Source organism: Aquarana catesbeiana, linkage group LG01 (assembly GCF_042186555.1).
Source record: "Aquarana catesbeiana isolate 2022-GZ linkage group LG01, ASM4218655v1, whole genome shotgun sequence".
Classification (NCBI taxonomy): Eukaryota; Metazoa; Chordata; class Amphibia; order Anura; family Ranidae; genus Aquarana; species Aquarana catesbeiana.
The window spans coordinates 396,827,911-396,841,271 of record NC_133324.1 but is presented as its reverse complement, the minus strand read 5'-3'; the positions used below and the strand labels follow the sequence as shown (position 1 = coordinate 396,841,271).

General features: G+C 44.1%; 1 protein-coding gene across 5 annotated transcripts in view; it reads left to right on the top strand.

Annotated features, from left to right (window-relative positions):
• The window catches only part of ENTREP1 (endosomal transmembrane epsin interactor 1), a 134,363-nt gene that overhangs the window by 83,252 nt on the left and 37,750 nt on the right, over nt 1-13,361 (top strand). For all 5 annotated transcript variants that reach the window (XM_073634650.1, XM_073634642.1, XM_073634636.1 and 2 more), the window contains one exon: nt 11,340-11,473. In XM_073634650.1, the coding sequence (XP_073490751.1) occupies nt 11,340-11,473 (134 nt within the window). The remainder of the gene's footprint in view (nt 1-11,339; nt 11,474-13,361) is intronic.

The window sequence follows — 13,361 nt, the reverse complement described above, 5'->3', positions numbered from 1 at the left end:
CTTTGGTTGCTTTCGCAGTATGCTTTGGGTTATTGCCCATCTGCACTGTGAAGCGCCATCCAATGAGTTCTGAAGCATTTTGCTGAATATGAGCAGATAAGATTGCCTGAAACACTTCAGAATTCAACCTGCTGCTTTTGTCAGCAGTCACATCATCAATAAATACAAGAGAACCAGTTCCATTGACAGCCATACATGCCCAGTCCATGACAGTACCACCACCATGCTTCACTAATGAGGTGGTATGCTTTGGATCATGAGCACTTCCTTTCCTTCTCCATAGTCTTCTCTTCCCATCACTCTGGTACAAGGATGTTGTTCCAGAACTGTGAAGGCTTTTTTAGTTGTTTGGCAAACTCTAATATGGCCTTCCTGTTTTTGAGGCTCACCAATGGTTTACATCTTGTGGTGAACCCTCTGTATTCACTCTGGTGAAGTCTTCTCTTGATTGTTGACTTTGACACACATACACCTACCTCCTGGAGAGTGTTCTTGATCTGGCCAACTGTTGTGAAGGGTGTTTTCTTCACCAGGGAAAGAATTCTTCGGTCATTCACCACAGTTGTTTTCTGTGGTCTTCCGGGTCTTTTGGTGTTGCTGAGCTCACTGGTGCGTTCTTTCTTTTTAAGGATGTTCCAAACAGTTGATTTGGACACACCTAATGTTTTTGCTATTTCTCTGATGGGTTTGTTTTGTTTTTTCAGCCTAATGATGGCTTGCTTCACTGATAGTGACAGCTCTTTGGATCTCATATTGAGAGTTGACAGCAACAGATTCCAAATGCAAATAGCACACTTGAAATTAACTCTGGACCTTTTATCTGCTCCTTGTAAATGGGATAATAAGGGAATAACACGCACCTGGCCATGGAACAGCTGAGCAGACAATTGTCCCATTACTTTTGGTCCCTTAAAAAGTGGGAGGCACATATACAAACTGTTGTAATTCCTACACTGTTCACCTGATTTGGGTGTAAATACCCTCAAATTAAAGCTGAAAGTCTGCAGTTAAAGCACATATTGTTAGTTTCATTTCAAATCCATTGTGGTGGTGTATAGAGCCAAAAAGATTAGAATTGTGTCGATGTCCAAATATTTATGGACCTGACTGTAACTTTGCAGTAAAGTTCTGTGTAAATTGATGATGCCACATAGGTACCTGTAATAAATAAACTATATTAATTCATTCACACCTTCCCTAACACATGTGTAAAGGTGTAAATGAGCTCAACATATACTTTAAGGCTGGGTTCACACTATTGTGAATTGGATGTGGGTTTCTCCGCTTCCAGTTTGCATATCAGGAGATTGTGACCGACTCTCTATGGAGCCGTTTCACACATCTACGCAGCGGCTCCGGTGCGAATTGCACAGGAGCCCTGTGTGTCTTTTGGTCCGTTTCAGGTCCGAATTCAGCCCAAAATTTGGGCGGAAATCGGACCTAAAACTGAATGGAGACGCACCGGACTCCTGCTGTGAGCTGGAGTGTGCTGTGGTGTGAACCCAGCCTGAATCGCACTCTAATCTACTATTCATCAGATGCTTCGCGCAACAAGATTGCAGCCTAATGGCATGCCTTAAACCATAATGCTTGCTCTTATCTTTTTTCAGTTTATTAAAGTGTAAAACAAGTTAAAGTGCATAATCCTTCATAGAAAATGCAATGTTTTGAGCAGCCAAACAGGCTTTTTTTCAAGCATAGAGTACAAATAATGACTATCCTCAGCACTTTTACATAGTTACAGCTATCACCAAACACCGGTCATTTTAAAACACACCTTTTTGTAATATGTAATTTAAACATTAATAGATGTTGGCAATAGAACAGTCATTAATAATGACCTGAAGGGGAGCTGAAAAGGTGATAACAGGTAAACAATAAACACCTTCCCCGCTAACCTCGTCCTTGATACAGACCCGATGGGGAACAGAATAGAGCCGTTAAAAAAAACAGCATGACAGCATGTAAACAATACAGGCTCCACCTCCATCCTCCTAGAGAAGGACCTGATGGGAACTAGCATTAATTCAGCCAATGATATAACATATCTCACACGAAATCAACCAACCACGATTTCAGTACTGCCAGAATTACCATTTTTTTTCTGAAATAGATATAATTATATATATATATATATATATATATATAGATATATATATCTATATATATATATAGATATATATAGATAGATATATCTATATATATATATATATATATATCTATATATATATATAGATATATATATATATATAGATATATATATATATATATACATACAGTATCTCACAAAAGTTAGAACACCCCTCACATTTTTGTAAATTTTTTATTAGATCTGTTCATGTGACAACACTAACACTTTGCTACAATGTAAAGTAGTGAGTGTACAGCTTGAATAACAGTGTAAATTTGCTGTCCTTTCAAAATAACTCACAGCCATTAATGTCTAAACCGCTGGCAACAAAAGTGAGTACACCCCTAAGTGAAAATGTCCAAATTGGGCCCAATTAGCCATTTTCCCTCCCTGTTGTCATGTGACTCATTAGCGTTACAAGTTCTCAGGTGTGAATGGGGTGAAAGGTGTGTTAAATTTGGTGTTATCACTCTCACTCTCTCATATTGGTCACTGGAAGTTTAACATGGCACCTCATGACAAAGAACTCTCTGAGGATCTGCAAAAAAGAATTGTTGCTCTACATAAAGATGGCCTAGGCCAGTGATGGTGAACCAATGCCACCCCAGATGTTTTGGAACTATATTTCCCATGATGCTCATGCACTCTGCAGTCATGGGAAATGTAGTTCCAAACCATCTGGGGTGCCAAGGTTCGCCATCACTGGCCTAGGCTATAAGAAGATTGCCAAGACCCTTAAACTGAGCTGCAGCACGATGGCCAAGACCATACAGTGGTTTAATAGGACAGGTCCCACTCAGGTTCCAACAGGCCTCGCCATGGTCGACCAAAGAAGTTGAGTGCACGTGCTCAGTGTCCTATCCAGAAGTTGTCTTTGGTGAAATAGACGTATGAGTGTTGCCAGCATTGCTGCAGAGGTTGAAGGGGGTGGGGGGGTGGGGGTCAGCCTGTCAGTGCTCAGACCATATGCCGCACACTGCATCAAATTGGTCTGCTGTTGTCCCAGAAGGAAGACTCTTCTAAAGATGATGCACAAGAAAGCTCGCAAACAATTTGCTGAAGACAAGTAGACTAAGGACACGGTTTACTGGAACCATATCCTGTGGCCTGATGAGACCAAGATAAACGTATTTGGTTCAGATGGCGTAAAGCGTGTGTGGTGGCAGTGAGGTGAGGAGTACAAAGACAATTGTGTTTTTCCTACAGTCAAGCATGGTGGTGGGAGTGTCATGGTCTGGGGCTGCATGAGTGCCGCTGGCACTGGGGAGCTACAGTTCATTGAGGGAACCATGAAGGACAGCATGTACGGTCACATACTGAAGCAGAATATGATCCCCTCCCTTCAGAGAATGGGCCGCAGGTCAGTATTCCAACATAACAACCCCAAACACACCTCCAAGATGACCACTGCCTTACTAAAGAATCTGAGGGTAAAGGTGAAGGACTGGCCAAGCATGTCTCCAGACCTAAACCCTATTGAGCATCTGTGGGGCAGATGGTGGAGGAGCGCAAGGTCTCTAACATCCACCAGCTCAGTGATGTTATAATGAAGAAATGGAAGAGGACCTCAGTGGCAACCTGTGAAGCTCTGGTGAACTCCATTCCCAAGAGTGTTAAGGCAGTGCTGGAAAATCATGGCCACACAAAATTTTGACACTTTGGGCTCAATTTGGACATTTTCACTTAGGGGTGTACACACTATTGTTGCCGGTTTAGACATTAAAGGGGTTGTAAAGGTAAAATTAAAAAAAAAAAAAAATAACAAACATGTTATACTTACCTTCACTGTGCAGCTCGTTCTGCACAGAGTGGCCCCGAACCTGGTCTTCTGGGGTCCCTCGGCGGCTGTTTCAGCTCCTCCCCGCAAGCATTAACCACCTTAATGCGAGCTCCCTCGCATGGTGGTTAGTGCTTGCGGGCGCGCTCCCGTGATACAGCCGGCGGCTATAGCCGCTCACTGTATCACTCGGCCCCGCCCCCCAGCGTGCCGCGTCATTGGATGTGATTGAGAGCAGCGCGAGCCAATGGCTGCGCTGCTTCCAATCCATCCACTGTAGCCAATCAGCGGCCAGGGTGAGCGGAGGAATAGATGTCGGGAACGAGAAGCTCACTTTCGAGGCGTCAGGTAAGTAAAACGGGGGGGCTGGGGGCGGCGGTATTGTCAGAAGTTTTTTCACCTTAATGCATAGAATGCATTAAGGTGAAAAAATGTTTACCTTTACAACCCCTTTAATGGCTGTGTGTTGAGTTATTTTGAGGGGACAGCAAATTTACACTGCTATACAAGATGTACACTCACTACATTTCACTACAATTCAACAAATTTATACGTCCCAACAGTGAGAGAGGCAATGATTTCCATGCCTTAAGCCATTGCCGAACTTCCTGAATTATTGGTTTCGGGATAAGTAGTCAGAAGCCTGGCTAGAAACCACCACCCCAAGGTATTTTAAGTTCTTGACCCATTGTAGGGGGATGTCTGTGGGAGCAGAGGCACAACCTCAGGGTCTGTAGGAAACAGGAGAGACTTTGTCCAGTTAACCCTGAGGCCTGTGACAGAGGAAAAGGAATTAAGGACCTGTAGGGCTCCCTCAAGTGATGGACCCGCGTCATTGAGGAAAAGGAGGAGGTCGTCCGCGTACAGGGCGACCCTCTCCTCCAGCCAGCCAACCCGCAGCCCCCTAACGTGTGGAGAGGTGCGAAGGACCTCCGCAAGTGGTTCCATCGCGATGGCAAATAAGGCTGGAGAGAGAGGGCGACCCTGCCGCGTACCCCTGGACAGATGGAAGGACTGTGACAGGCCCCCTACCAGTTTAATGGCTAAGGTGGGGTCACGGTAAAGGACCTTTATCCACTCAATGAAAATCAGGGGGAACCCCATCCTCCAGAGGACCTCCCAGAGAAAAGGCCACTCGACCATATCAAAGGCCTTTTCAATGTCCAGGGAGGCCACCACCCTGGATCCCTCATGAGATTTTGCGCGTGTATGTTGGTGAACAGGCGTCTCAAATTCATGTCTGTTGCCCTGTTGGCCATGAAGCCAGTTTGGTCAGTCTCGATGACAGATGGTAGTAGGGGCTGTAGTCTTGTGGTTAGTAATTTAGTGAGGATCTTGAAATCTGCATTAAGTAGGGCGATTGGCCTGTAGGAGTTGCAGGATGTGGGGTCTTTAGAAGCTTTATGGATGAGGATGACGTGGGCATGATCCATGGAAGCTGGAAGGGCACAAACATTGGGAGTAGAGCTGGGGTTAGTCATGTTGTGCCAGCATCACCAGAAGGCGACCGTTACAGTCTCCTTGTTCGAAGAACCGTTGTTTGTTCCGGTAAAGGTCAAGTCTAGTAACCTCGGTGAAGTGGAGGTGTAGCTCACGAGCGTATCAAGTGTATGTGCACATCTCAGGAAAGGCAAGAACCCAGGGAGCCTGTACCAGGCGGAATCATGACCAGTGGAAGACCAATTAGACAGACAGACATAGATATATACATAACTAATAAATAATACCTGTGATGACATCAGAGTGTCAGTCCTGCCCTCATCTGATGACATCCCTAGAAACCTGGGAGTGATCAGACCGGGCCTATACCCAGAACTCAAAAACAGTAAACCCTTTAACTAGCAACAGTTCAGTGCTGTAGTCCAACACTTGTGGAAGTTCTCAGGTAGGGCAAGCAGGTTCCAAACAATAGCGTGGTACAAACCTGAACCAAGTACCTGGAGGGTAGGGGAGGGGGGCCGTCTGCTACTCGCAGACAATACCAGCAGGGTTCGGAGGGGGGGTAAGCGGCAGATGCAGCAGGGGTACCTGTGGAGGTGTTAGAGCTATGCAGCCAGGAGGGCCAGACAGGAGAAAGGGGATATGAGAACTTGCAGATCAGTCCAGCAGGCAGCAGGAGAATCAGCCATAGCAGTTAAAGGGGGAGGCCCAAAAAACAACATCAGGGAAAATGCTGGTGTCAGCCAGATGAAGGTAAACAGGCAGAGTACTTAGCTGAGACAGGAGGCAAAGCGGTGGAGCAGGCAGGTTGCTTGATGTACTAACAGGATCAGCCAGTGTCCAGCCAAGCTGATGCAGCCTCTGGGGTATCGAAGAAGCATGTGCGGTCGCCGTCTGTAATCCTCATCCTGCTGGGGTAGAGGAGAATAAACCGGATGCCTTTTTCCCTCAGCCTCTTGCGAAGCTCTGTGAAAGAATTACGCCGTTGTTTTATTTCTTGGGAATAATCAGGGAAGAAAAGCAGCTTAGTATCTTCATATTTGATGTCATGTTTGGCCCGGGCAGCAGCCAGGATGTGGTCCCGGTCCCTGTAATTCAGGAACCGTAGCAGGAAGGGGCGCAGTGGTGCTCCAGGCCTAGGTGGGGTTGGTGGGACTCTGTGGGCGCGCTCCACGATAAAGGTCGGTGGCAGGTCGGTCAGATCGAATAAATCAGCAAACTGTTTTTCAGTAAATTCGGTGGGCCTAGAGCCTTCCGCTCAGGTAGGCCTAAGATGTGGATGTTATTTCGCCTTAGGCGATTCTCTGTGTCTATGGCCCGTTCTTGTAAGGCACGTACCTGCAGCTGTAGGGCCTTGATGTCCCTGGAGTCTGATCTGGCCAGATCCTCCACACTAGAAACCCGGTCTTCCACCTCTGAAATCCGGGCCCGGAATTTGTCTAAGTCCTGGCGGATGTGGCTGACATCCGTTGCCACATAATCAATTTTGGCCGTCAGGGATGTCTTGCATTCTGCAATTGCTGCCAGGATGGCTGCTCCGGAGGGATAAGCCATGTCTCCGGCCTCATCCGAAGGCTGTTTGTTGGATGTCATGGCGCCAGTCGGCGCACGTGTGGCCAAGATGGCCACCGGCTGAGATGCGGGGAGAACACTGGAGTCTGGCTGTGTGGAGCGGGTCCTAGGCGGTCTTATCCGAGCTGAGCCGGAGGGATGGCTGTGATCCTGGGAGAATCAGGAGGCGAATGGTGGGCTTTGGAACGAAGGGTGAAGCCTGGAACAGCTGGAAATGTGCTGGTATATGGATATCAGGATCGGAGCTCTTGCAAAGCACGTCCACCCTGGTTCACATGCTGGCTATCCACACTTCTCCTTTAATTGTCCACACATAGACATTTAGCAGCATTTAGTGGCAGGAGAGTCTAGAGGCAGGAAAAAAAAACCCCACAGCCAGTGTGTCCAGGAGCAGCAGAGTTTTGGCAGAAAAAAAAAACACCTGATGCTGCTAAACACGCCCAACGTCTATTTAAAAAGCCAGAATAAATTAAAAATCTGGCCAATGAAATAAATAAATGCCCAAACACCCAACGCTGCGAAACTGGTTTGAAATAATTCAGCTTAGGTGAGTTTTGAACGCTGAACTTTCTCCTGTTAGAAGAAATAGCATTTTACAATAAACCAGTATGCACAAGGCCCTAAAATACCAAGTAATGGACCTATTTTATTATCAAAAATGTAATGGATTAATTTTATGTCCTGAAAAAAAACTATACTGTATTTGGGAATGAACTTAAAGAAAAAATAGGTCCATCCCTTTAGCTGTCAAGATTGGGTTTTACATACTGTATATACGATTCCTCTAATGCAGGCATCTCAAACTACGGCCCTCCAGCTGTTGCGGAACTACATGTCCCATGAGACACTGTAAAACTCTGACATTCAAAGACATGACTAGGCATGATGGGAATTGTAGTTCCTGAACAACTTGAGGGCCATAGTTTGGAGACCCCTGCTCTAATGCTATCATTAATCAGTAATATTTATACCATGATAAAAAACACACATCCATAATGCCAAAAAATGAAATCTAAACAGAAAAAAAACATTGATAAACAAAAAGTCATAATAATGTGTCAGATCATATTCCCTATTAGGATCATGAAGTGTTGAGGTCTCCAGGTTTTTAATTCAAATGGCTTACTTCTTTACCTTCTTTGACTGTCTTCTTTGATTTTAAATATTGTCCCCTCACAGGGGTGATATCCCCATTGTTCCATTAGGACAAGGAAATGTGCCTTTCTCACAAGAAAAAAAAAAACTCTCCAAAATCCTGGGCCTTTTGAGCCAACATCAGATTTAACAGGTTTGTCATGAACAGAAGGTTATAACTAATTGTACAAAACTCCTTTTTTATTCTTCTATGCTGATCAGTGCATTCTGATGGTGGGGGAATCTCTGCTGTCATGATACAATAGTGCAGCAGAGAGGATTCCCTCATCCACCTTGAACTTGTGGATGGGGGAATTGGTTTATTTATCTTTTTGATCAGCTGGCTGATAAAAAGCAAACAAAACAAAACTAATCCATCTATGGCCAGCTCAACCTTGGACGCAATAGTTACCATCAATCCAGAACTTCAACATTTCGGATTGGGGCCAACAAATTGGGGTGCGACCCCTTTAAATGTCAGAGTTTCACTTGGTTGTACTAAACGTAAGGCAGGTCACAGATTATGCAGTTTTCTTTCCCTCAAGCACTGGTTAAAGGCAAGAAAATTGTTCAGTTCCCAGTGTCAATGTGGATGGGGGAATATTTCTGAATCTGCCCCACTATTGTGTTCTGCAGGCGGAAAGAAAGTGGAGCCGTCCCCACCGGCAGAATACAATGATCACTATGGTGACTATAGCGGCTGGCAGTGATCGGGCGAAAAAAACTGACAGGCTGGTTGTACTGAAGTCGATCGAGGGATCGACTTCAGCACAACCAGCCTGCCCATAGATGGATCAAAATTCAAATCAAGAATTTTGATCTGTCTATGCCTGGCTTAAGTGATATGTGAGATACACCTGACTGGTTACATACATTGAGGGGAAGTGCATGGCAACTATTCAGCTCCTAGCTTTCATTTTCAAAGGTTAACTGAAAAAGCTGAGGATAGAAGCTGATTGGTTGCCATGCACAGTTGCTCCAGATTCTGTGTGCTCCAGCATTTTTTAATTCCCCCTCACTGCGCTTAAAAACACTGACTTGGTTACACGTACAGTATCTCACAAAAGTGAGTACACCCCTCACATTTTTGGAAATATTTTATTATACCTTTTCATGTGACAACACTGAAAAAAATGACACTTTGCTACAATGTAAAGTAGTGAGTGTATAGATTGTATAACAGTGTACATTAGCTGTCCCCTCAAAATAACTCAACACACAGCCATTAATGTCTAAACCACTGGCAACAAAAGTGAGTACATCCCTAAGTAAAAATGTCTCAATTGGGCCCAAAGTGTCAATATTTTGTGTGACCACCATTATTTTCTAGCACTGCCTTAACCCTCTTGGGCATGGAGTTCACCAGAGCTTCACAGGTTGCCACTGGGATCCTCTTCCACTACTCCATGACGACATCACAGAGCTGGTGGATGTTAGAGACCTTGCACTCCTCCACTTTCCATTTGAGGATGCCCCTCAGATGCTCAATAGGGATTAGGTCTGGAGACATGCTTGGCCAGTCCATCACCTTTACCCTCAGCTTCTTTAGCAAGGCAGTGGTCGTCTTGGAGGTGTGTTTGGGGTCCTTATCATGTTGGAATACTGTTCTGCGGCCCAGTCTCAGAAGGGAGCGGGATCATACTCTGCTTCAGAATGTCACAGTACATGTTGGCATTCATGGTTTCCTTGATGAACTGTAGCTCCCCAGTGGCGGTAGCACTCATGCAGCCCCAAACCATGACACTCCCACCGCCATTCTCGACTGTAGGCAAGACACACTTGTCTTTGTAATCCTCACCTGGTTGCCACCACACACGATTGACATCATCTGAACCAAATAAGTTTATCTTGGTCTCATCAGACCACAGGACATGGTTCCAGTAATCCATGTCCTTAGTCGGCTTATCTTCAGGAAACTGTTTGCAGGCTTTCTTGTGCATCATCTTTAGAAGAGGCTTCCTTCAGGAACGACAGCCATGCAGACCAATTTGATGCAGCGTGCGGCGTATGGTCTGAGCACTGACAGGCTGAGCCCCCACCCCTTCAACCTCTGCAGCAATGCTGGCAGCGCTCATATGTCTATTTCCCAAAGACAACCTCTGGATATGACGCTGAGCACGTGCACTCAACTTCTTTGGTCGACCATGGCGCGGCCTGTTCTGAGTGTAACCTGTCCTGTAAAACCGCTGTATGGTCATGGCCACCGTGCTGCAGCTCAGTTTCAGGGCCTTGGCAATTTTCTTATAGCCTAGGTCATCTTTATTTAGAGCAACAATATTTTTGTTTCAGATCCTCGGAGAGTTCTTTGCCATGAGGTGCCATGTTGAACTTCCAGTGATCAGTATGAGAGAGTGAGAGCGATAACACCAAATTTAACACACCTGCTCCCCATTCACACCTGAGAACTTGTAACAATAATGAGTCACATGACACCGGGGAGGAAAAATGGCTAATTGGGCCCAATTTGGACATTTTCTCTTAGGGGTGTACTCACTTTTGTTGCCAGTGGTTTAGACATTAACGGCTGTGTGTTGAATTATTTTGAGGAGACAGTACATTTACACTGTTATACAAGCTGTACACTCACTACTTTACATTGTAGCAAAGTGTCATTTCTTCAGTGTTGTCACATGAAAGGATATAATAAAATATTTACAAAAATGTGAGGGGTGTACTCTCTTTTGTGAGATACTGTATAATGATGTAAGTGTATGATTACAGCATGATGACAATATAATATCTATATCAAAAGAAAAGTATGTATATAGATGTAAATGAGTCCTATTATAGAAGGCACATTCCACAGATAGAAAGAAAAACATTTCAAGCCTCAGATATTACTAGGAATAATAAACCTTTACAAGGAAAATCAACAAAGACCAGCATCCCAAAATTTTGGCTTATTCCCAAATCCATAACAACTAGATGTCCTAGGTCAACATCTTTTAACCCACTTCCTCTGAGCCCAGGTGGTCACGGACCTGCCCCAGCCTTTGGCTGAAGAGTGAAAGGTGAAGCAGCACAGTGATGAGCCCATCACTCACCTGTGTAACTGTATAACTGGGAGTGGAATGGCACAATCAAATTAGGTGTCCTCCTTTGCTAGACAAGGCTGTGTTGTGTTACAGAGCTGTGTAAACATCAGAACTGGCTGGGCAAATCCTTAACAGGTAAAACAGCTCTCATATATGTCTTTCACGTGTATATTTAGCTGTTTGTCTGGAATTCAGCTATGAAGTTTTTGATTTTACTCTTCTAGGGTTAACCGCTTATTCCACTTCTTAGGATGAATCCCAGGTGTCTGCAGAAGAAATAGAAGAGCAAGATCAGGTGCCAGACCCTGATGATTTTGTTCCACCTGCACCCCCACCTTCATATTTTTCGACATTCTATTCATACACTCCTAGAATGACACCAAGGTAAATGGGTTTATACAGGTAATGTTACAGAATAAAATAAGTGACCCTAATGCCGCGTACACACGAGCGGACTTTACGGCAGACTTTGCTCGGCGGACTTTACGCCGGACTTTATGACGGACTTTCCAATGAACGGACTTGCCTACACACAATCCACCAAAGTCCGTCGAATTCGTACGTGATGACGTACGACCGGACTAAAACAAGGAAGTTCATAGCCAGTAGCCAATAGCTGCCCTAGCGTGGCTTTTTTTCCATCGAACTAGCATACAGACGAGCGGACTTTTTGACCGGACTCGAGTTCGACGGATAGATTTAAAACATGTTTCAAATCTAAGTCCGTCCAACTTTTGAGCAAACAAAGTCCGCTGGAGCCCACACACGATCGAATTGTCCGATGAAATCCCGTCCGCCGGGCAAAGTCTGCCATAAAGTCCGCTTGTGTGTACGCGGCACTAGTATTAGGTCTAGGTAACATTTGGCTGTCTTCGGACCCAGTTTGTGTCTCAGGTGCCATTGCTACAGATCCTATGGAAATAATGCTTGCAAACGTTGTATTGTTACAACAAATTTACATTATTTTTTTATGTGCAGGTTAAAAAAGTATCATTTGATCTGTACATAATGCCAGTTAAAATAACATCACAAAAAGTTTTTTTTTAATAAATATTATTCTTATTTAACCTCTTAACGCTAATAGACCATATTTAATTCCTCCCTACCCTTCTTCCTATAAAATGACTCTGTCAGAGGGTCAACAGAATTAAAATGGCAGTACTCTGTAATGAAAGCAGATTGTCCCTGTTTGTTAAAAGTTCACTTTGTAGCAGAGCTCTTTGACATCTTGGGCTGCTGAAACAGCAGTTCCCACTGCTTACTGCTGTGGTTCCTCGTGCTGACCCCTAGTCCCTGCAGGATGCAATAGTGACATAAAGGTTGGTGGGAGGAACCATAGTGACTAAAGGAGAACATGTTATTTTACATACACCACCCCCAGGAGTGTTGAATGAATGGTGGTTTCTGATCATGTGGTCACTGTTAGCTCTGCTATCACTTGCAGGCTTCATTGATTATAAATAAAAACCTTCAGCCCGCAGATGGACACTTCCATCTTCTGGCTGCAATGTCCATCTGAAATGCCATGTTTTTAATAGTGCAGCTGTCCGGTACAGTTGTACTGTAAAAAAAATAAAAAATAATAATAATAATAATCCATTTATTTAAAAATAGAAAAGACATATTTTTGTTCTTTTTATATTTTTGCAGTCTAAATTTTTGTCACAACATACACAAGAAACCCAGTATTGCTACCAGGATCAAACAGATAGCTACTTTTGCAACAGAAATTCCAGATAGCTTGGTTCCAAAAATCAAGTACAAAATTTATTGATATTCTAAATATGTTTCATAACATGATTATTGAAATAAAATTACATGACAACTCCAAATGTAGTGCTTACCGGGTTCCCTCCATGGGAGGGATGATCCGAAGAGCACTAAATATATTCTAACACAAAGAAAACGAGAAACAACACGTACACAGTGCTACAAAATTAGACAAAAACACAAAAACCCCATCCCTCACATACACACAGACAGTCCGGATATCTACCTAACAAATTTATTCACAGGGAACTTGCCGACTGTAGAAAAATGCTAAATTGCATATATAAAATTTAATATTCGATCATAATTTCATAATCATATGAATTCTACGTTGTGCAAGTTACCAATGAATGGCCCCCCGGGGGATATCGTGAAGGAATTTGCATATAAAAATATACAAAGACCTTCCAACTGAAAAGGAAAAATAGAGTGGAATTGGTGGGGATCACATCCTGAGCGGTGCCTAATACTACAAGGCTATCTTTTTGCTCCCTATATGCAC